The sequence below is a fragment of the Falco punctatus genome (genome assembly GCF_963210335.1).
Source record: "Falco punctatus genome assembly, chromosome: 9".
Lineage (NCBI taxonomy): Eukaryota > Metazoa > Chordata > Aves > Falconiformes > Falconidae > Falco > Falco punctatus.
The window spans coordinates 3,795,158-3,819,350 of record NC_137589.1 but is presented as its reverse complement, the minus strand read 5'-3'; the positions used below and the strand labels follow the sequence as shown (position 1 = coordinate 3,819,350).

Here is a 24,193-nt window from a genome sequence, read left to right as displayed (position 1 = left end):
TTTAGTCTCCAGTCAATGTATCTCCCTCTCCCTACTACATGGAAGAGCTGAGGTGTCATCATCAGTTCTTGCGCTCTGTTTAGATGCTTTTTAATGGTGTTTAAGCTTTTATATTTCATAACTGCACCAAGCAGAAAGCTCTTTAAGTAGTTTGGCTGTAGGTTGGTTGCGTTGGAGATTAGGTAGTGCTGGTTCATAGCAGTCCTGGACTTGATCTAATATCCAGAAAGTTGATAACTATCTAACATGTGTATATGTGTGTGTGTATATATATATATATAAAAATATATTAAAAATATTTCTGTTTGTGTGTGTATCTGTGTACATATACACATGTGGACTAAATAGGAAAGGAAGTATAGTTTAGGCCTAATATAACTCGTTGCACCAACTGGTTTTTGTTACAGTTTATTTTCTTATTAATATTGAAAACATTTAAACTCTGATTTTTGAAAGAGTGCCTGCAAATTATACACAACCAAACAGAACAGGTTTCTAATTTGTATTTGGCTGGAAAGACATTCAATAAATCAGAAAAGGAACTACTTGGTTTGAATGAAGCTTTCTCTACCCCTTTGGTAAAGTACGAGAGAATTCTGCTTAAATGAAGCATGCAATTTTAATCAATTGTACCCTAAGAAAAGAAGACAAACAGATGCTGTTTGTTAATTGGTGAATGTCTTCACCAATGGACTCGTCATTTATTCACTGCTTTCGGTGCAGCCTTAGATTCTGTAAATAAAGGTGTTATCACCATGCGATATGACTGCCTGCACATTTGCAACTGAGCAGCTCAGATGATGCATGAAGAATTTATTTCAAAAGACAAATGCATGACCTTCACTCTCACAGATTCATTGTTTCCATCTAATAATCACATTTCCCATGAAAGGTCAGATCAGATGTGCAAAATCAAGGGAAAAACATGTTTAATCTCCCTAGCTAAAAGATTAATTTCTTCTCAAAAATTATACCAAATTGAAGATTTCCCCACTCTGGAGAAGGGTTGGACCACAAAGGTCATCCCGTCCAGCCATCTGCTCAGCTGAGATGTAGCTACAGCGAGTTGCTGCAGGCCTTGTTCAGTTGAGTTTTGAAGCTAGCCGAGGATGGAGATCCCACAGCTTCTCCGTGCTTGGTTCCAGTGTTTTACCACTGCATGGTAGAATAAATTGCCTCCTTACGTCAAGCCAGAGTTCTCATTGTCCACGGTGCGTGAGTTACCGCCTGTCCTTCCATCACGCACCTAGAGGAAGAGATTCCCCACCTTCCCTGCCCTCCGTTCGGTAGCTGAGGGCAGCTGTTCTTTTTTCCTCTCTCCTCCACAGGTCTTCATTTAGTTGTGTTTACGTTCCACAGAACACCTCTGTTACTTCAATTTATAGCTTCTCTGTTGGGCTGGGATTCTGTCCTGCCCCCTTTCCCTGGCTGCTCACCTGCAGGCCTGCAGTGCCGTTGCAAGGTTTTCCAAGGACATACAGCAGTGAAATATAAACCTTCAATTCAACTTGACAGAAGTTTGAGTGTTTTCTTCTTTCCTTCCTGTCCTTTCATACTTTTTCTCTCTTGTTCCCTTCTGAATCTCCTTTTCTTCTTCTCCCCCTTGCAAGTAATTTTTGCAGCTGAGCGCTGTCACTGTGCCTAGTTGTTACGTTCTTATCTTTTGTTTTGCCCTTGCCTCTAGCTTCGTTCTTCGTATTTTCGTTTTGCAACTTGTTTGGTTGAGCCTTCATTGTCATTGTTTCCCCTCTTCAGCTACGGAGTGGCTGTTAGGGGTCTCTCTACACCATTCTGGGACTATTCCATATACCCCTGAAAAGTATTTGCTTTGGGTTACCTAGCTAATAAACACAAAGAACTATAAGAATGCAAAATCCAAACGTAAACTCTGTTTTCACTCTAATAAAAAGATGTTAAAATTAATTGGCAAGCAAAAGGATACAAACGCTTCATTTGATCCTATTTGCTTCCTTTAGAAGGTATTTTAAAGTCAGGTTCTGAAGCCATTTCAAGTCTCCAAAGAAGGCTTATGTCTGAAATATTTTGTCATATTAATGATATTCAGATCTTTTCACAACTTTGAATAATACATCACATGAAACATAGCTAACTGAGAATTGCGGTAGGAGCTCTGTTGTTGGAGTAAGTAAACTGGAAAGTAAAAGATACCAGAACATCGTGTTATGAAATGTGAAGATTAATCATCTACCAGCAGTAGCTTAATACTATATGATTAAAATGAATGTTCCGACTATTTTTTGGAAAAAAGGCTTTGTGCTTTACTTTCTATAGGAGAAGCAATGAATGGAGAACAATTCCGTTGGCTGGTAATGTAAACAATGTAGAGGCAGTTTTTGACGTTCTTCAAGGAGGTTAAGAAAATGTTCTGGTCTAGAAGAACGGATTAAAAATTGTTAAATAACATTATTATGTTATTTAAATGTTTTAATAATGGTGTTACACAATGTTCAGTAAATGTTATTTACATTATAATTGCCATTATAATGTTAAAATAACATAAATGGCATGCTATTGTACTTTCAGAATTCAATTATCAACGTATCTTCTTTAACATCAGGCTTAGCTGCTGTATTTGCAAGTTTTATCTACAACTTGCTCTGCCAGCATTCATGCTGAAGCAAAAAGGGGCAGAAGAATGGACATGGAAAAGACAGGTATAGTGTGAATCTATTTCATGTATGATATGTAGGGACTCTATGACATATAAACATTGCTGTATCTATCTAGTATCAGATAAGAATCTATCTTTAGATAAGATAAAATAAGTATCTATCTATAAACTACTTTTTATGTCACTGCTTTTTCGTATCTGGAGATTGTGATTTGTAATCTACTTTAGATCACAGTTAAAAAAAAAATCTTGTTAATTTTTGTCTTGGGTTGTCTGATATTTTCCAGATTTTGCTGTAGGTGTTGAAGGCGGAAAAACTTAATCATTTGCTCCGACCCATGGCTGGTGGTTCCCATGCCCTTAGCCCACGCCTGGGGTGCAGGTTCTCCTCGGCTTGGCTTAAGCCGTTTGGTTTAATATCCAGTGAATGGTGCTGGAGCTGGCTGGACTCGCGCTGAAGCAGATCAGAGTTTGCTTGTGGGCTCTCTGGAGGGGATGGTGGTTTCCAGCCGGAGAGCTGGTCCCGGCAGCTGAGGGATAACAGCACAGAGCCCCCCAGCTCTGTCTGCCACAATTGTGTTTCGGTGCCTTCACGTCCGCATTGTTCAGGAAACTGGGGGGCTTTGAAAAGCTGCTTTTGCCTAAGTTCTGAGCACCGAGCACTGCAGGTCAGCTGTGATGTCTTTCAGATGGGGTCTAAAGAGAGGAAACTTTTGCTGTATGTATTCTTTATGTATTACTGAAGGTCTGTATGTACCTGGCTCTAACCAGTAGTATTTTTTCCCCCTACGCTAATCCGTGTATGCATTCTTAGAGTTGCAAAGAAATAAATCAAACAAAACTAATGTCTTTCTTTAAAAACGGCTGTCCCAAGCTAAACTTTAGCAAATTTCCACATAACACAAGAGCACTGCCAGGCAATCAGCAGGCATCCTTTGCTGTGTCAGACCTCTCCACTTCACGTACGCTTTGTGAATGTGAGAAACTATGGACTAGGGTATTGTTTATTAAGATTTATGTTAAGCTCAATGTAAAGTTTAGGCAACAAAAGATATGTAAACGCTTATGCAAACAGCTACCAGACACCGCCTGTGTAAGATAACCGCAATACACAAACTAAACCAGACACCGCTGATGCAAGATAAGATAACCACCAGGTGTCCAGGAACCGACAGAAACAGGGCAATGAGACAAAGGAGGAAGACCAGCAGGAGGCAGAAAACGACCCCCCCAACAACAAAAGCATGACTCCACTACCTCATGAACATGGAAGTAAAGATGTATAAAAAGGGACTGTTTGAACTGCTCAGGACGGCAGTTGGTGGAGCGCAGACTCCCCTGTCGTCCAGCGCTGTTTTGCTCGTATTCTACTTGCTATTGATATGGAGAAATAGTGTGAAATGGGGACAATGGACATCGATTGTGATTGTAAATGTCTGCTCAAGGAATGTGGGTATGGTGACTGGTCATGGGTGCGGTGTCTGGTCACACCGGCACACAGCTCTGAGGAGACAACTACAGTTTTGAGGAGACGCCTGCCCCTCTTCCTCTAACAAAGGGGAGACGGGGAGACGCCTGCCCTTCTTTCTCTAACAAAGGGGCTATTTAAAAGAGAATGAGAGAAGATGAGAGACATTCAAATGCTATCTAGAGGGAGGGAGTGCTAAGTCTCCTTGCTGGAGAAGATCGGATGGTCACAAGAACATGAATCACCTACAAACCTGCAAGACCACCACATTCCAGCAAACGGACTGATAAGCTAATTAACATACGAAGCGGGGTTTAGGTAACGAATATGTATAGGCATTAATTGAATATTCATTTGTTTCATTCGGTCATGCACGCTTGTGGAGGAGCGATCCCCCGTGCATCTGCGCGCAATACACATACCTACTTTATAACTTTCGAGTTATAGAGTCTAATTCCGCACGTCACTATAATTAATAAAATTTTAATTGGATTATGATCCATTGTGGTCTCAATTTATAACATAAAGAAAACCTATTTCTCCATATTCAAAAGCAGAGAATCACTGTACAGCACTGTACACCATGCTGTGTGTCCTACTGATCATCTTTCCTTGTATCCTGAAAGTAGTATTATGCTTATTTTCACTGAAAACCCAATAGGTGGTCAAATGCCAGTTTCTGTTTGTTGTAGGTCAGTTTTATAGGCCCTTTTACTGATGGGTTCAAAAGCTGCAGTTCGGTAACTCGCGCAGGTGAGTTCTAGGTGTGCAGCAGCACTGCTTAAAAATACAATGCCAAAGAAAGAGGGAGGTAGTCTGGGATTAAATGAATCTGCATGAGGCATTGCTCTTCATTTACAGGATTTAAGGACTTTTCTGTAGACTGGATTATACCATCCAAACAATGTCATTTTAGATGTAGAGTTCTGCAGGTGAGTAATTATATCTGTGATTTCTAGGCTGTTATCAAACGCTACTTCCACCCTGTGTGTTAAAGGGTATTAGCTAGGATAGTCCAGAAATTACAGAACCTCAGCGTAAAGACTTCTTTTGGGAGTGGGCAGGTGTTTCTTAGTTAAACTGTAAATCCCTAACAGCCCTTGTGTGCTGATTGCTGCATTGTTTGACACCTATTCAACGCTGATGGTTGGCAATCACAGAACTGATGATCCTGGAGAGGCTGATAAAATTGTTGTTAACCTCTAGCAATCCTATGCTGAAAACCCGTATTCTCTGTGAATGACTTTTGTTAACTACCTTGGCTTTTTCTTCCCTGGGCATCCACCCACAGAAGTTATTTTTCCTAACTGTAGCTTGATACTCTTTAGTAAGTAACCTCTGTGCATGTTCTTGCGGTGTTGTCATGTTTACTCACGTGGTGGGACAGCCACACAGCTCCTGTAGGTCTCTCCCTTGGAGCATTCATATGTCTGTCAACCACCTTCTGTTGATTTCCTCATTATTGATTCATTTATTTAGCAAATGTATTGATGTGGTGGAGAATTACGATATCAGTGACTGGGTAAGCCATTATAATATTGTATTTTGAATCACATTGTAATTTTTAACCAGAAAAAGATAACTGTCCCAGTAAAAAAAGAAGGTTTTTCTGTATCAGCACAGTGAGATTTTTTTTCAGAATAACTATCTAGATAGCAGGGGGAAAATGCTCATTACACTGAGGACTGTACGTGCTAAATTTCTGAAAGACATAATATGGTTGCTTGTAATAGAAGAAGGCTGGACTTGACCTGGAAGAACTCTTTAGGTCCTACATTCATAAATTTTAAGATACATGTATATGTATCTCATACAATCACAGACTGGTTTATGTTGGAAGGGACCTTGAAGCCCACCCAGTCCCACCCTGTGCCGTGTGCAGGGCCCCCTCCCCCCAGCCCAGGCTGCCCCCAGCCCCATCCAGCCTGGCCTTGAGCACTGCCAGGGATGGGGCACCCACAGCTGCTCTGGGCAGCCTGGGCCAGCGCCTCGCCGCCCTCACGGGGAACAATTTCTGCCTCACAGCTCATCTGCATCTCCCCTCTCCCAGCTTAAGGCCATTCCCCCTTGGCCTGTCACCACGTGCCCACGTACAAAGCCCCTCTCCAGCTTCTTGCCGGCCCCTGTAGGTGCTGGGAGCTGCTCTAAGGTCTCCCCGGAGCCTTCTCCTCCCCAGGCTGAGCAGCCCCAGCTCTCCCAGCCCGGCTCCGTAGCAGAGGGGCTCCAGCCCCCTGACCACCTCCGTGGCCTCCTCTGGGCTCGCCCCAACAGGTCCGTGTCCTTCTCGTGCTGGGGGCCCCAGAGCTGGTCGCAGCGCTGCAGGAGGGTCTCACGGGAGCGGAGCAGAGGGGCAGAATCCCCTCCCCCACCCTGCTGGCCACGCTGCTGGGGATGCAGCCCAGGGCACGGGGGGCTCTCTGGGCTGCGAGCACACATTGCTCGGTCACATGGAGCTTCTCATCCACCAACACCCCCAAGTCCTTCTCCTTGGGGCTGCTCTCATCCATTCTCTGCCCAGCCTGTATTGGTACTGGGGGTTGCCCTGACCGAGGTGCAGGACCTTGCACTTGGCATTGTTGAACTTCATGAGGTTTGCTCGGGACCACCTCTTAAATATACCTCCTATACATAAACGTACAGTATCACATGAGAGGTGCTGTGGCACCGTGTTGGGGGACAAGAGAAGAGCGATAGTAGCAGACGATCTCAGCTGAAAATCAACACAACCATCTGATATTTTATTCATTTAAGAAAATAAGTACACAAAGGATCTCTGAGGTATTTCTTTAACTAGAGTGCTACAGTATTATAGGGTTCTTTCACAGTATTTTATTTATTTATTATTAGATTGTTGTATCTATTTTCATTTCCTAATATGGTTAAAGTTTTGAGTACCAGAATGATTTTAAATTAAATGAAGTGGATTATCCAAGAACCACTGGTGTGGCCAATAGAGTTAATGATGTTGAGAGAGCACAGTATTCAATAAAAAGAGAGAAAGGATGAAGGTGAAAATGTAAACCCAAATGCTTGTCAGTCTAATGTTTTAAACCGCATCTATGCCTTCAGTCTGTCTAATCCTATAGATGCTTGAAGTCCACCAATGACTTGACAACAGGCATGAGCTCAAGAAAGAGAGGTTTCTGGCTGGACATGAGAAAAAAGCTTTTCACCATAAGGACTGCTGAGCACTGGAACAGGTAGTCCAGAGAGGTTGTGCCCCATCTTCATCCCTAGAAGTTCCAAAGACCAAGCCAGATAAATCCCTGAGCAACCTGGTCTGACTTCAGAGCTGACCCTGCTTTGTAGCAGGAGCTGGACTAGAGACCTCCTGAGTCAAAAAATGACTCCTGCTAGTTTTTATGATCCTATGATTAAGGTAGTTCATTAACTGACTTAACATTGAGACGTTCGCAGAAGAAAAGGTGCAGAGTTTAAGATCTTACCATCTGTGCTGCAGATAATGCTTAAGCAGAGAGCTGATGGAGACATTAAACCCACTGCTGAAAGCTGTTCCAGGCACACACACTTGTCTGTATCGAAGCATGTGAAGAACTATCAGAGACACCTATCAGCTGGTTTAATTTTAGTGGTTAATGCCATTGACCTCCAGTAACAGGTGGAATAGAAATGCATTAACAAACCCCTGGAGAAACCTAGCTTCAGAGCTACACTTGGTCTCTTCTGGAATAGAGCCGTAGGTCCAGGTCCCTTAGGTTTCAATAGTTTCCAGCTGATGTCTGGAAATACAAAGGTCACACCCTTGCACCAGAGAGGGAATTGAGAATTCAGTAGGAAGAAGAATGACATTTGGCGTAAAACGTAGCTGTTGTAATGACATCCCCTTTCTGAACTAACGGATGGTTTAGGCAGTAGGAGAGCTGAGGTTTGAATGTGGATGTCTCAGCGCTTGTTGCTGTGCTCTTGTTTGGCCCCCTCCTCTGAACAGAGGCAACCCTTCAAGAGGTTTCAGAAAGCTCTTAGGCGTGCATCAAGCCTTTAAAATGTATTTGTGACGTTATTCCTTGTCTTCACAAGATCAAGTGTTTTCAGTTCTCTCACACATTAGAGTTAGGCTACCATTGGTACATTTTTACTCTTATTTATCAGCAATTTACAGTGCAGTCAACTTCTTTTTAACAGTGTTAATGATGCCCTGGTTCTGCAGCCATTTATTTCCTTTCCTTCTGTATTTTTTAATATGACAGCCTGATGTTAGCTGCTTTTGCTGGTCACCTGGATATGGTTAAGTACCTGAGATCACAAGGTTCTTCTTGGGAAGCCAGGGATCTGGGAGGCTCTACACCTTTGCTCTGGGCTGCAGGCAGAGGATATTGTCATCTTGTTGAATGGATAATTGGTGATGGCTGTAATTAAGTGTTTCAGCTATATGTTTTGCAGAGAAGACAGCATTGTCCCACATGTGAAGAGGTTCATTTTTTGTGTTAGTCCTGCACTGATACATTCCTGAATCCTTTGGGCAAAGGAGTGCTGCTGCTTAATGGAAACTTATGCACCTGAAAGGATGATGACAATGGCATGGGTTCAGAAGAGTGAAGAACTGTGAAAAGGACTGAAAGATGGAGAAGTGGAAAAAACCCTACTAATGTGATAGCAATAAATAGAATAACTTCTAAGTCTTTAGGACAGTGATGCTTCCATTGTAGTGGTTTTCTAATTAAATGTCTCCTCTTTAGCTATATTTAATTAATGGGAAAATAACAGTTCCTTAATAGGGAACAGGGAGTAAGGAAATTTTCTCATTAGTAGTTGATACAGGTTATAAAAAGGGAACCTTCCTTGCTTATAATTGTACATTTTTAGTTTTAATCAAAGTACGATATTTTATTTGCAGATTTCCGTGACACAGGAGATAGGCAGGGTTGCCTGTTTTTTGGTTCTCACCTCATAGAGACACACAAACGTGCGTCAGCAAACAAAATTGGGCATATTTAGTAATGGCTCAGTAATATTAGCAAATGGATGGTATAATTTAATCAACATGGTTGCAGTTGATAAGGCGTTGAGAAGCTCTGATCAAGACTGCTGGGAGGCTAAATGAAAAGCTGAAGATTCAGAGATAAGGATTGATGTATATGATGTTATTCTAATTGAGAATAGTAAAGAACCTAAAGCACTGAGAAATTAAATTGATGACCTGTAAAGCAAGCTTAGATTAAGAAAAAAATCAGATTGATTGAGGCTCCTGCAGGAATGCAGACAGAGCAGGGGGCAAGAGAAGGCTGGGTATGTGTCGGATAAGCTTCAGTTTTGCCTAATGTTTTTCAGAAAGATAGTCAGGATAATATGTGTTATAATAGTATAGGTGTCACTCAAAACTTGTGTACTGTGGGATAGAATTTAGTCTTGTATTCCTTTCATGGAACTGAGGGTGAGGCTGGGGTTTTCTCTCTCCTTACAAATCCCCCCTTTTTTCCCAGTGCTGTCCTGTTTGGAAGCTGTGCCTTGTGATGAGATTCTCTGTCCATCAGCTCCCATCCCTCTGCTCCCAACATTAACCTGAGCATATGGTTACTCAGGTCTGGCAGCTCTCCGGGATGAGGGAGAAGTGCTGCTTGGTTGGCTCTGGAAGGTGGTAGGAGGATGTAAACTATAAAAGGGAGATTTGGTGCATGTAGCAATGACCCAGCTCTGGAGAGCAGGATGGAGCAGAGTACCCTTTTATTTACTTAGGAATTACTGTCTCAGCCATGAGTAGGTCACCAGAGTTACTGCCTTAATAGCTTTAATGCTGCTGGATATTTGTTATACCAGTAATTTTATAGCTAAGGTGCTTACAATTGCGTAATTTTTATTACTTAGTGTATTTGTAATGCTGTACAGTACAACATGCTATTCATGTTTATGGTTTGATGCTTTTAGATGAGAAGGAAGGAAAAGTTTTGTACTGGGAACTGCAGTTCTCTGAGAGGCGTTCGGCTGGGGGTGAACATGTCCTGAGAGGTGAAGGCTGGAAAACTTCCTGCTTAGCAGTAGCTGCTGAGAGGCATTGGTCTTGACTTTTTTCATGCTGTTTCCAGAATATAAAGGGCAGGAATGTTTTTTTGTTCCTCAAAAGATGAGAGACTTCGAAGAGGAAGGGTAAGATGTGGGACAGCACCTTTCCAAGAACTGTATTGCACTGGGAAATAACCTTTCTTCTTCAGGCTTTTGCCCATTTTCTTGTTGTTCTGTAGTTGACTTAGTGCTGCTATTGTACATTAATATAAATTTGGAAAACTACCAAATTCAACACATTCTGTGGAACTTCCTTGCAGCCATAATATTTTTAATGTTGCATTTCTGCATCCTTACTACTTGGAATAGGCACATTTTTTAAGAAAGTTGTTGTTTCTTGTATGTGATGAGATGAGCTCTGTTCACTGTTAATTAAACTGCTGAACCAGTTTTGATTCTGTATTCAAAGCATTCAGAGACTCCATTGACTATATGGTCACTCAGGGTAGAGTTTGTTATGACTTTTGATTTCCACTCTGGCTATGTCATAGAATTCTAGAAAAAACTGGTCCTTATTTTTCAGTGTGGAGTGCTTGTAGTGGTACCCATTCTAATGGAATCAGATGGCAAATATGTTTACTTGGCTGAGTCTCTGATAGCACTAAGTGAGCACTCAAGGAGACCTTATCCACACCAAAAACAATTCAAAGCATCTGCAATTAGAGTTTGGTGCTGGAAAAGAACTGGCTTTGCAATAATAAAGCTTTTTGGGCAGAGGGAATTGTCAACAGTCATCGTTGGTGGAAGTGGTGAAATAAGAAGTGGATAAGGTGCAGTTAAAGTTCCAGCAGTAACCAGACCCCTCGTCACACCAGTAATTTTATAGCTAAGGTGCTTCAGTGCATTCCACATGGAGGGGTGTAAACAGTCAGTGCTGAGATGGTGCTCAGGTGCAGCTCCTCAGAATGGAGAAACAAGGTCTCAGGGCATTTCAATAGACTAAAGAAGTCAAAGCTGTAGGAGAAGAGAAATCAGCAGGGCGGGGGAGGGGATTCTGCCCCTCTGCTCCGCTCCCGTGAGACCCCCCTGCAGCGCTGCGACCAGCTCTGGGGCCCCCAGCACGAGAAGGACACGGACCTGTTGGAGCGAGCCCAGAGGAGGCCACGGAGGTGGTCAGGGGGCTGGAGCCCCTCTGCTACGGAGCCGGGCTGGGAGAGCTGGGGCTGCTCAGCCTGGGGAGGAGAAGGCTCCGGGGAGACCTTAGAGCAGCTCCCAGCACCTACAGGGGCCGGCAAGAAGCTGGAGAGGGGCTTTGTACGTGGGCACGTGGTGACAGGCCAAGGGGGAATGGCCTTAAGCTGGGAGAGGGGAGATGCAGATGAGCTGTGAGGCAGAAATTGTTCCCCGTGAGGGCGGCGAGGCGCTGGCCCAGGCTGCCCAGAGCAGCTGTGGGTGCCCCATCCCTGGCAGTGCTCAAGGCCAGGCTGGATGGGGCTGGGGGCAGCCTGGGATGGGGGGAGGGGGCCCTGCACAGGGCACGGGGTGGGACTGGGTGGGCTTTAAGGTCCCTTCCAACATAAACCAGTCTGTGATTCTGTGATCTGAAATGTAAGCATATTGAAAGTGTAATCCATCTATTCCAATCAATGTCTTTAGCTATCTTTCCTGTTATTTATGATAACGATTCTGGGGTTTAATAGTGTATATCTGAGGTTGCAAAGCTTCATGGCAGAAACTAGAGAAGAAGGGGAGGAGGGAGAGAAAGGGGGGAAAAAAAGGAAGAGACTCCTTAGGGAGGCTTGTATGAGATCTTCATTTGTAATCACCTTTAGGTTAGGGACTGGTTTGAATGGCTGAAACAAAATGCTCTGGCAAGAGATTTGTGCCCCAGTAAAATTTGTGCTGCTGTTACTCTGGAGCTGAAAGCTGACACTGGGAATTACTGCAGTAGTAAATCAGGAATTTGGCTTTATACTCTGGCCTGGCATATCAAATGATCTGTACCCACCGTGTGCTTCCAGGCATCTGGGGCTCTCCTCACAGAAATAGCACATGTGCCCACCTGAGCCAGGCACAGTGCTGCCATGGGAATGACTTGAGCCTGCATGCCTTGAAAAAACAAAGATAATGCTCAAAAGACAGGCCTGGCTGATATAAGAAGGGAAAAAGAAGCTCATTCATCTAGAGGATTTTGATAAAATTGGCTGGGGGAGCCATAAGTCTGTCGAAAAGACAACAGAGCACAAAGAGCACACGACAAAAAGAAGGCATGAATGACAGAAAGAGACCCAAAAATAATAAAGAGGGAATATGTGAAGGGAGGGTATGCTGGATGTGGAAGGATTATACAGACTTTTTGGAAGAGAACCGAGTGGCAAAAGGCGAGTGTGGATGTGTGTATGGCCGGGCTGCTGAGGGGCAGCGGTGTGCTCCGTGCGACCGCTGGGAAGGGACCCCCCGCGTGGGAGTGGGGACACCAGCTCCAGGAGGTTAATAACAGGTGGGTCACGTTAACGCTATTACCCTGCAGTTTGTTACATCTTATTGAATGCTTGACAATAATGGAATTTTATGTAATCTTCTGCTCTAGAAAAGCCAGAGGATTTTATGTCTTTGGAGCTGTTTTCATTAATTTAGGTGAGTAATTTAAGGTAATAGGTTGAAAATAATTGGAAAGGAAGGAATAGTCCAAAATTTATCCAAAATACATTTTTAGGGAAAAGAATTGTAATCAGTGAATATATTCATTGAATGAACATATTTTTCATACATTCCTAATGCGCTTCAAAATTATGCTACTGATAAACAAGGAAGAGTGATTAATTTGTGCAGCTGTTGCTGAACTATGTTTTATATAAATCTGCAAGTCTCACGCAGACTACTTGGGCATTACCTAAAAATCCTTTCAGACCATCTGTTTGATACAGTTTCCAAGTTACTAGGCTTTACTGACTGCCAAAATCAAATTAATGGTTTGTGTACCGACCTAATGACTCTGTCTTGCATCCTGGTGTGGGCTGTAAGTAGCCACAGGGGTATTAAAAGTGCTTTGGTACTTCATGCTTTGTTAAAACCTTAGCCCATACTTTAACATCAGTCACCAGCACCCTGGGTTAGATTGGTATAGGATGCAGATTATACCTTTCAAACAGGATTTAGGGCTGTCTGCTCAGTGTGTGCTCCTTGGGATCCAGGAGCAGTTAGCAGCCAAGGTTGTTTTCTCAGTTTTTTTTTTTTTTTTTTTTTAGGATCTTATTTCTGATGATGGTTCTGTAAAGTATCAATTATGATGGTTCTCCTTCAAGCCTGCAGTCATCACTGGGGCTGCATGTTGGCACGTGGCAGGCAATGTAATGCAACGCTTCGAAAATGCTCTTCATCAAACGTAGCGGGGTCAGCATTACCTGGTAACAGCCAGCGTGTTCTCTTGCTGCTGCAATGCTGGAAAGCAGAGAACTTTTTTACTGTTAAAAGGAATACGCTATTGGTTTTACCTTTCGCTATTATAAAGGACTCCTGAAATACTGGAATTTTTCACAGGCATATACGAATAATTTCTAGATATTATTTTCCTGGGTCTGAGTTTAATTTTTTCAATGTATTTCCTTCTCCGTTTTTATGATTTTTGTTTGTTTGCAGCTTGGTCACTTTGTTAGAAGACAAAGAAAAAACGAAGAGAAAACCTGCTATTCCCCTGTCTTCCAGCTCAGGGATGGGTGACTTGAATAACTGTTTTTTCCACGAAGAAAGTGAAAATATGAATACTGGACCTCATCTAAATGCTGTAACTTGCCTGTTTCAGCTCTAGTATTCAGTTTTCTGGGTCCTTGGAACTCATTAAATTGTGGAGCTTGGCCTCTTTTTCAGCATGTTCTCCTCTATTTAAGTGTATCTATGGGATTTACAGTCACTGATTTCTTGTAAAGAACTCAAAACCCTCGTGCATGCAGAGTTAGATATAAAGCAAGAAATTCAAATAATCAAACATACTTTTTGACATTCTCCTGAGGATATTGCGACCTGTCTTTAAGCTGCTGGAAATTAAATGCCAAATTATTATTTTTTCTTCTCTACTGCTTCCCTCTTCAAGACCTTTTTTTTTTTTTTACTTTCCTGACTGTCCATTTAGTAAACAAAAAATTAGTATTTCCTACCCAACCTTGCTAATACTCATCTTTAAGTTTTCCAAGGAGATGCTTCTTTACTTCAAATCATGAGCACAATGCTTATGCAGAAAATTTAGCTTCAGCTCTAGAAGTGAAGATGATGTTCAAGGTGTTGAGGCATCTCATATTCTTTCAGAAAAGTGTATTAGACTATAACTAACCTGATGTATCATTGTAAAAAAAAATATATACTTTATCTTTTGGCCTCTGGAATTAAAAAGTAATTTACAACTCTAATAGTCAAATAGTCTGATATAAATGACCTGAGGTCTTTCCAGACCTGTGTGACAGTGACACTGATGGGAAGGTAAAAACAAATTGCCGCTGTTAACTCAGGAAAAAAGATACTCTTCCCTTTAAAGATGCAAACCCTTTATTTTTGTATTTGGCTTAGCCTGGTATTAAATAATGCCTTAATTTAATTTATTGCATTATTGTATGTAGGTTATTATTATATGTAGCCTACTCTGAAAGAGTCATTGAACAAAACCTTAGAGGAACTGATATTTTTATATCAACACGTTTAGTAGGTGGCCATGGTGATTGCACAGAAAGAAAGAAATAGTGGTTAATTCCTATAGATTGGTGAGGGTTGCTTGTATTTTAATACATATTGTGTTAAATTTTCGCAGTGGGAGGACTGTGTGGAAAGTAACAAGACACTGTAAACTTTGAGAACGGGGTGCAGAAATTATATGTTAACTCAACCACAGTCTGTATTTGATGGTTGTCTGCACATTATAGCATGAAATGTGCATAGGGTGGCATTTAATATTTTTTTTTTTTAATGCATTGTAATTCTTTTTGGTTTGTAAAATGAAATGTTACAGTGCTGTCAGGTACTTGCTTTGCTTTGAAATGGCCATGCTACCTGGCACCCAAGGAATAGCTTGTGCAAACTTACAGGGGTAACCGTATGTCAAAATACAAAGTTTGCTCCAAGCTGAAGTAACTTTCAATTTTTGATAAATTCTAATTAATACTTGTTACCTTTCATGATAATGAAAACATGCAGTGTGGTTTCTCTTCTTTCTTGTTATGTTTTTCCCAAAGATGCTTATAATACCAGTCCTCGATGCATTGTTTTAAGCCACAATGTGGACAAGGTGCCAGAAAAACAAATAGATTCATAGAAAAATGCTATTGCAAATTGAAAGTGGAAATTAAAATAAAGTGGAAATTAAAATAAAATTAAAAAAATAATTCCATAAGTTACTTGAAAACTTTACAAGAAGAAAGCTTTTAAAATTGTTGCAGAAACTCGTTACTTTACTGGGGAATATACTAGTATCTCCCTGTGGTATTACTTTACTATCTGCTTCATATGTATAGATGGCTTTAGAAAAAGGAAAAAGGACCATATTTCTAGGATATGCTTTTATCTGTTCCTATTATTTTAGGTCATTTTAAAATCAGAAAATATTTCTAGCCTTCCTTTTACTTCAGGATAGTGTCTGCAAGGAAAACTGTTAACTCAGCATTTTAAAAACAACGACCAAAACCTTCCAAAGAAGCTGCAGCAAATGATGGAGCCCAATTTTCTCATAATTCTTCTTCATGTGGTGCAGGCTTCAAACTATAGCAGTTTAGGAAGTTTTCAGAGAAACCTGGACACGGAGAAAGGAGTGCAGTTTCACCAGAGCAGGAAATGGGAGGCAACAAGTCGAGAAGGATGTGAGTGGGATGAGAAACCCGCTGCCTGGGAACTGGGAATGGTGGGGAAAGAGGCTTGGAGTGCGTGATGAAGATCAGGAAGGAGTCAGAAAAGTCACAATGGTTGTGATGGAGCCAAGATGCAGGATTCTGTGGTCTGTTCACTGGCAGCAAGCATCTGTGACACTGATAATCAAATACATGCTTTGTCTTCTACCCACTGCTGCCTCTGGAAGCCCATCGATTGACGTTGCTTATTATGAAATAAGGTGGTCAGGTAGAGTCAGGCATGCCATAAGGTATGATTTCTGTGCTTTGGGCATTTAAAAAGTAGTTTTAGATGTCTTTATATCAAGCAACATCAAGATTGCAGAGTCAAACATTGAAACATGCAAAATCAGTTGGTTTGTTTTGTGTTTTTTTTTTTTAAATAATATAGTCCTTTCCTCCAAATAAGCATAATCTAATATATAGCATAATCAGGCATTTTTTTTCCCCACAGGGTCATTAACACATAAATAACGTAAAACAAAAGTAGTGGTATGTACCCATTGCTTACATTTTCTACAGTGGAAAGGGTCTGCAGGTAAAGATTCCCTTGCCCTTGCAAATTTGCCAAAACCTGTAGGACAGAGAGTTAGAAGCTTTTTCAAATTGCTGGTGTGCTCACACACAGCTGAAACGCAGCTAATGTGAGGCCATTCCATTTGTATTTAAAATCTTGAAAAGCGCCCTGCCTAGGGTACTTGCCCCAAGCTGATTCTGGCCCATGGAGACGCAGGTAAGCTACTTCTGCAAGACCAAATTTCTGCTCTGTAATCACTCGAACAAAGGCTGCTGTGTGAGACTCGCTGCTTAATGGTCGTCGCTTTATATTTTGTCTCTCTCCTACACACTCTTTCTATGCTCAGCTTTCTGTGGTTTCAGTTTGCAGGATAACCAATGCAGCTAATGTTTTTTTTATTTTATTTTATTTTTCCTTCCCCCCCCCCCCCCCCAATAGGATGCTTTTCGTGGTTTAACTGGAGTTCTTTTATTTAACAAATCTCTCCTTTTAAAATTCTGTTTCATAGGAGGAAAAAGTCCTGGGAATATCTACACATATAAACATCAGTGACATGCCAACGAAGGGTATGTACAAGATAAGCGCAATCTATTGCATAGTGCTTGTATGATATTTTTTGATATGGTTTTTTTATGCTTTTTTGATATGTTTTACCTGAAGTAGTGAGAGTATACGTGCAGAAAGATGTCCTTTTCTGTTAGCATGTTGTATTTGATGTTGAGGAGACTCTGGCATTTTTGTAACCATCTGGGTAATTGCATAGGCAAGACACCAAATATAATTAAGAATGTATTTATTAAGAGAGAGTAGTTAAGAATGAGCAGACAGTTCAGCTGTGGAATTCACAGATTGTGTTCGCTTGGAGCACTTTCAAGAGGAAGATTCCACTAGAAACAGACACAGAAGTGAAAACCTGCTGCATTGGTAAAAAACCCCAAACACTACAGAGCACAGGATGTGAAAAGTTGAGCAAACTGAGGTTTAACTGAAGGACTGTAAATTAATTGTTCATAAAAATGGTATGCTGGTCTATCTGCGTTCATACCACGAAGAGGCTGTAATCACATGTTGAACATGTTACTCACCACTCCTAAATAATTTCTTTAACCATAGCACATTTTCAAATAAAAAATATGCTTTGTATTTTTAGATAGCCTGCCTTACAGTGTTTCTAAAATGTTCCTGTTCCTTTTCTTCGTCTGATTGTTTGCAATCATAGGAAATGCCCTCCAATGTTATATTTAAAAATGTATTAAATTATTTTTGCGCTGACACCATGCATCAGAAAATTGTGTATTCATAAGTACGTTGAAGGGTATAAACTTAGATATGTAAAAATCAGACACATAGTGAAGCATTAATTTGTATAGACACACAGTACCTGCACACTGCTTCAAAATAAAGGAAAAAATAAAAAAAGAGGGTAATAGGAAAGAAACAAATCTTTGTCGTGGTGCTGCTGCTGGGTAATCAGTTTCTGAATTAACTGAATTCCTAGAGTTCAAAACTTTATCTCAATATGCTTTAGGTTTTTAATGCTTTTCTTTTAAAGGTATTATGTACTAAGGGCATCTGCCTGTAATGTATGGGGCATCTTTAACTTTTACTTATGTGAGGTATAAGTTATCTGGAAGGATAAACTGGGTGCAGAATGAGTTTTAGCATTACTGAGTTTAGAAAATTGTTTCGCAGAATGCTTGTGAAATAAAGAACGAATGTATTTATTGTTACATGGTAATTTATTTTTAAATTAAAAAATACTTGATTAGAAGTTAACAAAGAAGAATTAATATTGTATACTCAAATGATCAGAAGGAAACAATTGAAATGAAGATGAAAGCTAGATATGTTTCTTTTGTGAACTTTTGAAAAGGCTCTCAAAATATTCCATGACTAAAAAAATTCTTGCTACTCTGATAATGGATAGCTTTTAAAAAAAGAGAATAATCTAGGAATACACAACCCAAGAGGCTTGATGGGGAGAAAGAGGGTAAATATGCCACTTTCCTTTTGTTTACTGCATATTTATTCATTTTTGCCAATGGTGTTTTGCAATTGCCACTCTATTGATTAGCATAATAGCAGCACCGCCCTGCAGTGTGTTCAGGAGAGCACACTGCGTGCGCCCTTGCTGTGCCGCTGGAAAGGGGGCTTGGCTACACCGTGCTGGGGGGCTTGGCTACACCGTGCTGGGGGGCTTGGCTACACCGTGCTGGGGGGCTTGGCTACACCGTGCTGGGGGGCTTGGCTATACCGTGCTGGGGGGCTTGGCTACACCGTGCTGGGGGGCTTGGCTATACCGTGCTGGGGGGGCTTGGCTACACCGTGCTGGGGGGGCTTGGCTACACCGTGCTGGGGGGCTTGGCTATACCGTGCTCAGGGGGCTTGGCTATACCGCGGCTCACGTGGAGCAGGTGGGAGGCTGAAATACAGGTGTGCAAGAAGACAACAGAAAGGAAGAGCAGGCATCAGCACGGTCTGTCCAGAAGCTCTCTCCCACAAAGGTAAACTGAACACTATAAAACCCCTGAGGATTTAGAATATGATGTACCTTAATTATTAAAGGTGGTTTCAAAATTGAAGTGCGCTGAGCACAGAGATAGCTAAATGTATTATGCAGGACTCAAAGCCTGTGCTGACAGCACGTTTTTGAAGCCTGATACTACAGGTCCATACACTGAGTAGCTACCACAGAGTACCCAACATTGAGTTTCATGTCCTGGTGTATCCCATGGTAATTTGTTTGCTTACGCTGTCCTTGAGAATGTAAACCCATTCATCTGGTTTTCACAATGGAATTTTACATGACAGATGTGTGTCTAATCATAATGACAATAATTTGGTATGAAAACATGACACAACCAGCTACTACTCACATCCTGGGGGAAAAAAGTTGCACTAAACCAAAAGAAGTTCATGATAGTTTATTTGGTCCACCTTCCTCCCCACCCTGCAAGCTACAGAGCCTTTTCTATCTGCAGTATTTTGCATCTGAATGTGTACAAATATATTTGTATATCTGCTAACTGGAAGGCTACCAGATTATATGACTCTTTTGCACACTGCACCTACTTGCTGTGTAGTTTACTGTACCAGCTTGTAGTTTGCCAGTAACTACCTATTGCTGGTTTCAAGTAACGGCAGCTGGTTTTACAGGACGTTTGGGTTTGCCTCTGTTTCAGATTGGGAATGATGTTTTTTTCCCAGCTGGCTAGAATCTCTATCTTTAGCCACCTCTAACACGAGATAGTAAGTCCAGCAGACAGCACGTGCATGTAATCCAGCACTCTCCACTATAACACTATATTCCGTGCCGTGGGATACATGTGCTTCAGCTGCCTGTTTTAGAAAAGTGTCAATAGGTAATGAATTTGACACATACTTTTCTGCTTAGTCCATAGGTTGTATAAATATATTTTTTACCCTGATTGTCCTTTCTCTCTCTTTGAATTGTTAAAGAGAGTGAAAGGTATTATGTTAACGATGCCCATTGCCTCTGGGTGCCTGCTGATGTCCTCTCACGCCTCACCCACGATGGATGGCTGGACTTTACCTTCCTCTGCCAGCAGCAGATGCGATGCTGGGCAGCACGCACAGATGCCCGCTCTGTTCATCAGCTCAGCAACACACCAACAGCCAGGTAACGGAATCTCGGAGGGATACAAAGACCATCCAGACATTCCAATCTTAAAATTGCACCGTGCTGGGACTGGGGACACCTCGCAGCGTCCATGGTATCATTCTTCTGGTGCCTTCCTCCATAGGTGAATGGGTGTGGGGAGGTGCGTGTTTGTGGTTGGGGGTGTGCGGGGGTGTTTCTCTGCGGGGGAGGAGGCACTCACCTGAATGTCCAGCAGGCTCTCGGCACCACCTGAGCAGCTCTGCCTTTGGTGTGCTGGGGTCCCAGGACGGGTGGGCTGTGGGCTGCTTGGGCTCAGTGCTGGTGAGCAGCTGCTCATGATTACAGGGACAGGACTGGGTGCCCTGTATGGATTCTTCTATTTCTCTACTTGTGAGACTGCATAGGTGGGTCATGTTTATTTTAAGCCTAAAGCTTTACTTTAGGTTTTACTTAAAGCTTTTACTTTAAAGCTTGAAGTTCATACACGTGCTAAGGCTTACCCAAGCTGGTGCCATTAAATTCAGACGTTAGAACTTCTGATGCAGATAATACAGATTTTTAGTCATTTAATTTCACCTTCTTCTGTCACTACTGACAGTTTGATCTGACGATTTTCAGCAGTGATCAGAAACATGTTGATACAGCATGTTGACATCTCATTCTAAAAATGAGAGTTTTCGAACAAGCAAGTTGAGATCGTGTCCGTTTCAAACTGAGGCGTCCGCTCACCCCACCCCATTTTAGATATAAAGCTACTGTTGATGGGAAGAAATTAGTGCTTTAAATATGAAAAACATAAAATACATAAAAAAGCATCATTTTGGTTCCAACTGCATTGCTGAGCCTAGTTAGCATCCTACTGTTGCTGTAGTGATTCTCTGCCCATAAAGCACTGTTGTTGCTATTAGAATCACTTTAAGAATTGAAACGCTTTTGTGAAGCATTTACTTTGCTATTCAGCAACAAACTAAACTGGTTTATTTTGGTTTATTCAGTTTATCAATAAACATGAGCGTGCTATATGGCTACAATGGGGAATAACTGGGAAAATTAAATACAATTACACTTACTGAAATGAGATCCACGTTTCTATCAATGCTTTTATTTTTGCTTAAAGAAACAAAAACTACAAGCAATGAGGAAACTAACCTATGTAAGGTAATAGTTCCTTCTCCCTCTATTTCAACTGATATTTGAAAAATGTTTTTATTACAGCATAGGTGAAACTGTATTCAGCAGTGCTAACGAGAAGGTACAGAGAGATCAGATGTAATGCTACCACATACTAAAGAGATGATTTTCCCCCCCCTATGTCTTAGGATAACCAAAGTCTATGTATTAAAATAGAAATTTTGATTTGAAAATTAAGAAACTCAGAACAATATTTTAGAAGTTAAATACAAAACAGTAGTAAATATGCAAAATACAGTTGACAAGCAGAGCAATGAGGCAAAAGAGAGAAGTATAATAGCTGATTCTTAAAACGTAATTCTTTGTAATGCTTGCTTTCCCCCCACCCCCTGTGTGTAACGTATCGTCAGTCTAAACAGGACAGCTATGCAACATAGTGAGATGGTACTGCCTTGCACAGTACAGCTGAATTTAATTACCAAAGCATCAAAAAGGTAACAACACTGGGAGGCCTGGTATCTGCATTAATATGTACTAACTGTATTGTGTTTGAGGAAAATGAGGTTAAAAAAAATACAGTTTTATGATATACAGTACTTCAGTAAGAGAACTTGTCCAAAGTGAATGCATCCTCCTTCAGCACGGATTTCTCGGTGCTTTCAAACAGTAACGTGAAAACTGAAATTACAGTACAGCTGCTAACACTGAGCGATACTTTGGTTAAATACATGTTACACATCTGTGTGCAGATATTGGGCATTTCACCATGTTCCAGAAAAGATTTTTTTTTCTTTTTTTCTTTTTTTTTTTTACCCTGACATACTTATTCAAAAGTTTGCTGTGGATCATTGAGATTGAGTTGTTTATACATTTGATTTATCCATGAGTATCAGCACTCCTTAAAGAAGAGATCAAAACTAAAAACTCTATGTAGGACCAATAGAGCAGAATTATTCAAGTTCAATGAAGTATTAGAAAAAAGGCTTCCTTTTTAGGAAAACTCAGCTATGGTAAAAATATCTACTACAGTGCACTGCACTGTAATAAATATTCAACATAAATTAATAATTTACAAGTACCTGAGCAAGTATACAGAGCACCATAGCACAGCACAGCACCAAAGGCAGTAGCTCAGAATTCTTAAAAATAATGCTGTTTTAAACATTAAAAATTCTAAGTATTGTCATAAAAATGAACTCCAGCTGGAGTGTAAAGATAGTGCAAACTTCTGTCTTCACTTTTTAAAATCAAGGTGTCAGATTGTCTAGTCATTTCACATCAGCAGTGTTGCTGGACCTGGATACCTGTGGTGGATGTTTAGGAGCAGGTCTGTTGGAAAGAAAGAAAATGGTAAAGAGTTATTTAACCTTTTGCTGTTTCTCACTGCCAGTATCATTCCTGAGGCATGAAGGTGAACGGTAAAACCTCTCATAATTACCCAACAACTTCAGACACATAGCATGGGACTCTCATACTGCGAGGAGATCTGACATGGTACTATATACACAAGTCTCATCAAGAAGTGTAAATGGTACCAGCAAATTTCTTATTTTATTTTTTTTCTCCCACCGGTTCATGTTTTACATGCTGCCTGGCCAGCGGGATCAGCTTAGCTCCATATTTCTGGTGTGGTTCTTTAAACTCTTTATGTCTTTGACTGATCATCAGTTTTGCACCTGTTCAAAAATGCTACTTAATGTTGTACAATGGCAGTAGGTTTCAGAAAGGTGTAGTTATCAGCTTGAAATGTTATTACTTTCAGAATACCTTACTAGGATGGACAACCAGGAGCTTAATTAAAGTTCACTCCTGCAGTCTTTTTGCTAGGAGTATTAGCAAACTAACTTGATTCTGTTGTTAATTTTTCTGAGCAATTAAGTGCCTCGCTAGCAGCTTAAACCACTACTTTTATCTTCCTTTGAGCTCACTTTTTATTCATAGGAAACTGAAGAATATCGAGTAAGAAAATATCATTGATTGTGCCCATTAACACTGGGCATAGTTATTTCACTTCCAGAGTGTTTTTTTTCAGTATCCTTTGTTTTGAATTGTACTATTTGTGTGCTTTCTGAAAGTCTGGGTTATTATTTTCAGGCGATAGAAATTGATATTCCACTGTGAAATGTGTGAACAGAAAATTGCTTTTGTTGGTGGCTGATCTTACTAGCATTCAGTTCTCAGCCTAATTCTGTAGGTGGTCTGAGTAGGATTTTTTTTTTTTTTTTCTGCAAGAGCTTGGTGTCTCTTGAAATTGGTGCTTATTATCGCCTTTCTTTTGCAAGGAATTTTATTTGTTGGGCATTTTCTATAAACACACAGATGTTTATACAGTCAAATCATCGTACGTATCATAAATTCTCGTATTTCTGGGGAAGCCAGTGCGATTGTGCTGGTGGAAAATGGCTGTTGAGTAGCTCTCGGCAATACTTAACAGCAGGGCAGAACTACTCAAGACATTTTAGACCTGTCATTGAAGGAAGTGCTATAAATCAAGGCATTTTGATTAGGAGGACTGACCTTACAGGAGTAATGTGAGGCAGAGCTTTCGCGTGCCCGGGTGCTGCGGTGCAGGCGCTGCTGTAGCGCACTTTGGTCAGAGGGTCTGCTGGCAGAGGCTTCCGCGGAGGGTCTGGCTTGTGGCTTTCCTGTTGTAAACCAGGAGGCCACGTTAGTCTTTGGAATGGACATAACACACTCAACATAGCAACAACCAATAGGATAAGTTTGGAGTAATTGTGACCAGATATATTGAAATGAGTAAGCCACAACTTATTTTTAATAAACAGGCACTTACATTTTAAAACAAACATTTAATACTATATTTTAATGATTCTGTTTTTTGTTTTTTGTTTTTTGTTTTTTTTTTTTTTATTCTTTCCTCTAGAAATACTGCGTGCATCTATACTGGAGTTAATGATTAATTACTAGTAAATGAAAACAACATAGACTGAATACATAACATTGTTGAAGTGGTCAGATAGAAAGATGGAAATACTAG

General features: G+C 41.0%; 1 protein-coding gene and 1 long non-coding RNA gene across 2 annotated transcripts in view; one reads left to right on the top strand and one right to left on the bottom strand.

Moving 5' to 3' along the window:
* Window positions 1–2: 2 nt before the first annotated feature.
* LOC308069986 lies at window positions 3–7,151 on the top strand. The gene is made up of 2 exons (XR_013930581.1): window positions 3–3,609; window positions 4,629–7,151. It is a non-coding gene; the product is annotated as an uncharacterized lncRNA (long non-coding RNA).
* Window positions 7,152–16,282: 9,131 nt separating this feature from the next.
* The window catches only part of ADAM12 (ADAM metallopeptidase domain 12), a gene marked incomplete at its 5' end in the record, with an annotated part of 192,183 nt that continues 184,272 nt past the window's right edge, over window positions 16,283–24,193 (bottom strand). The window contains 2 exon segments of the mRNA XM_080403123.1: window positions 16,283–22,524; window positions 23,713–23,840. Coding sequence (XP_080259249.1) covers window positions 22,464–22,524; window positions 23,713–23,840 — 189 coding nt within the window. The 3' untranslated portion in view covers window positions 16,283–22,463.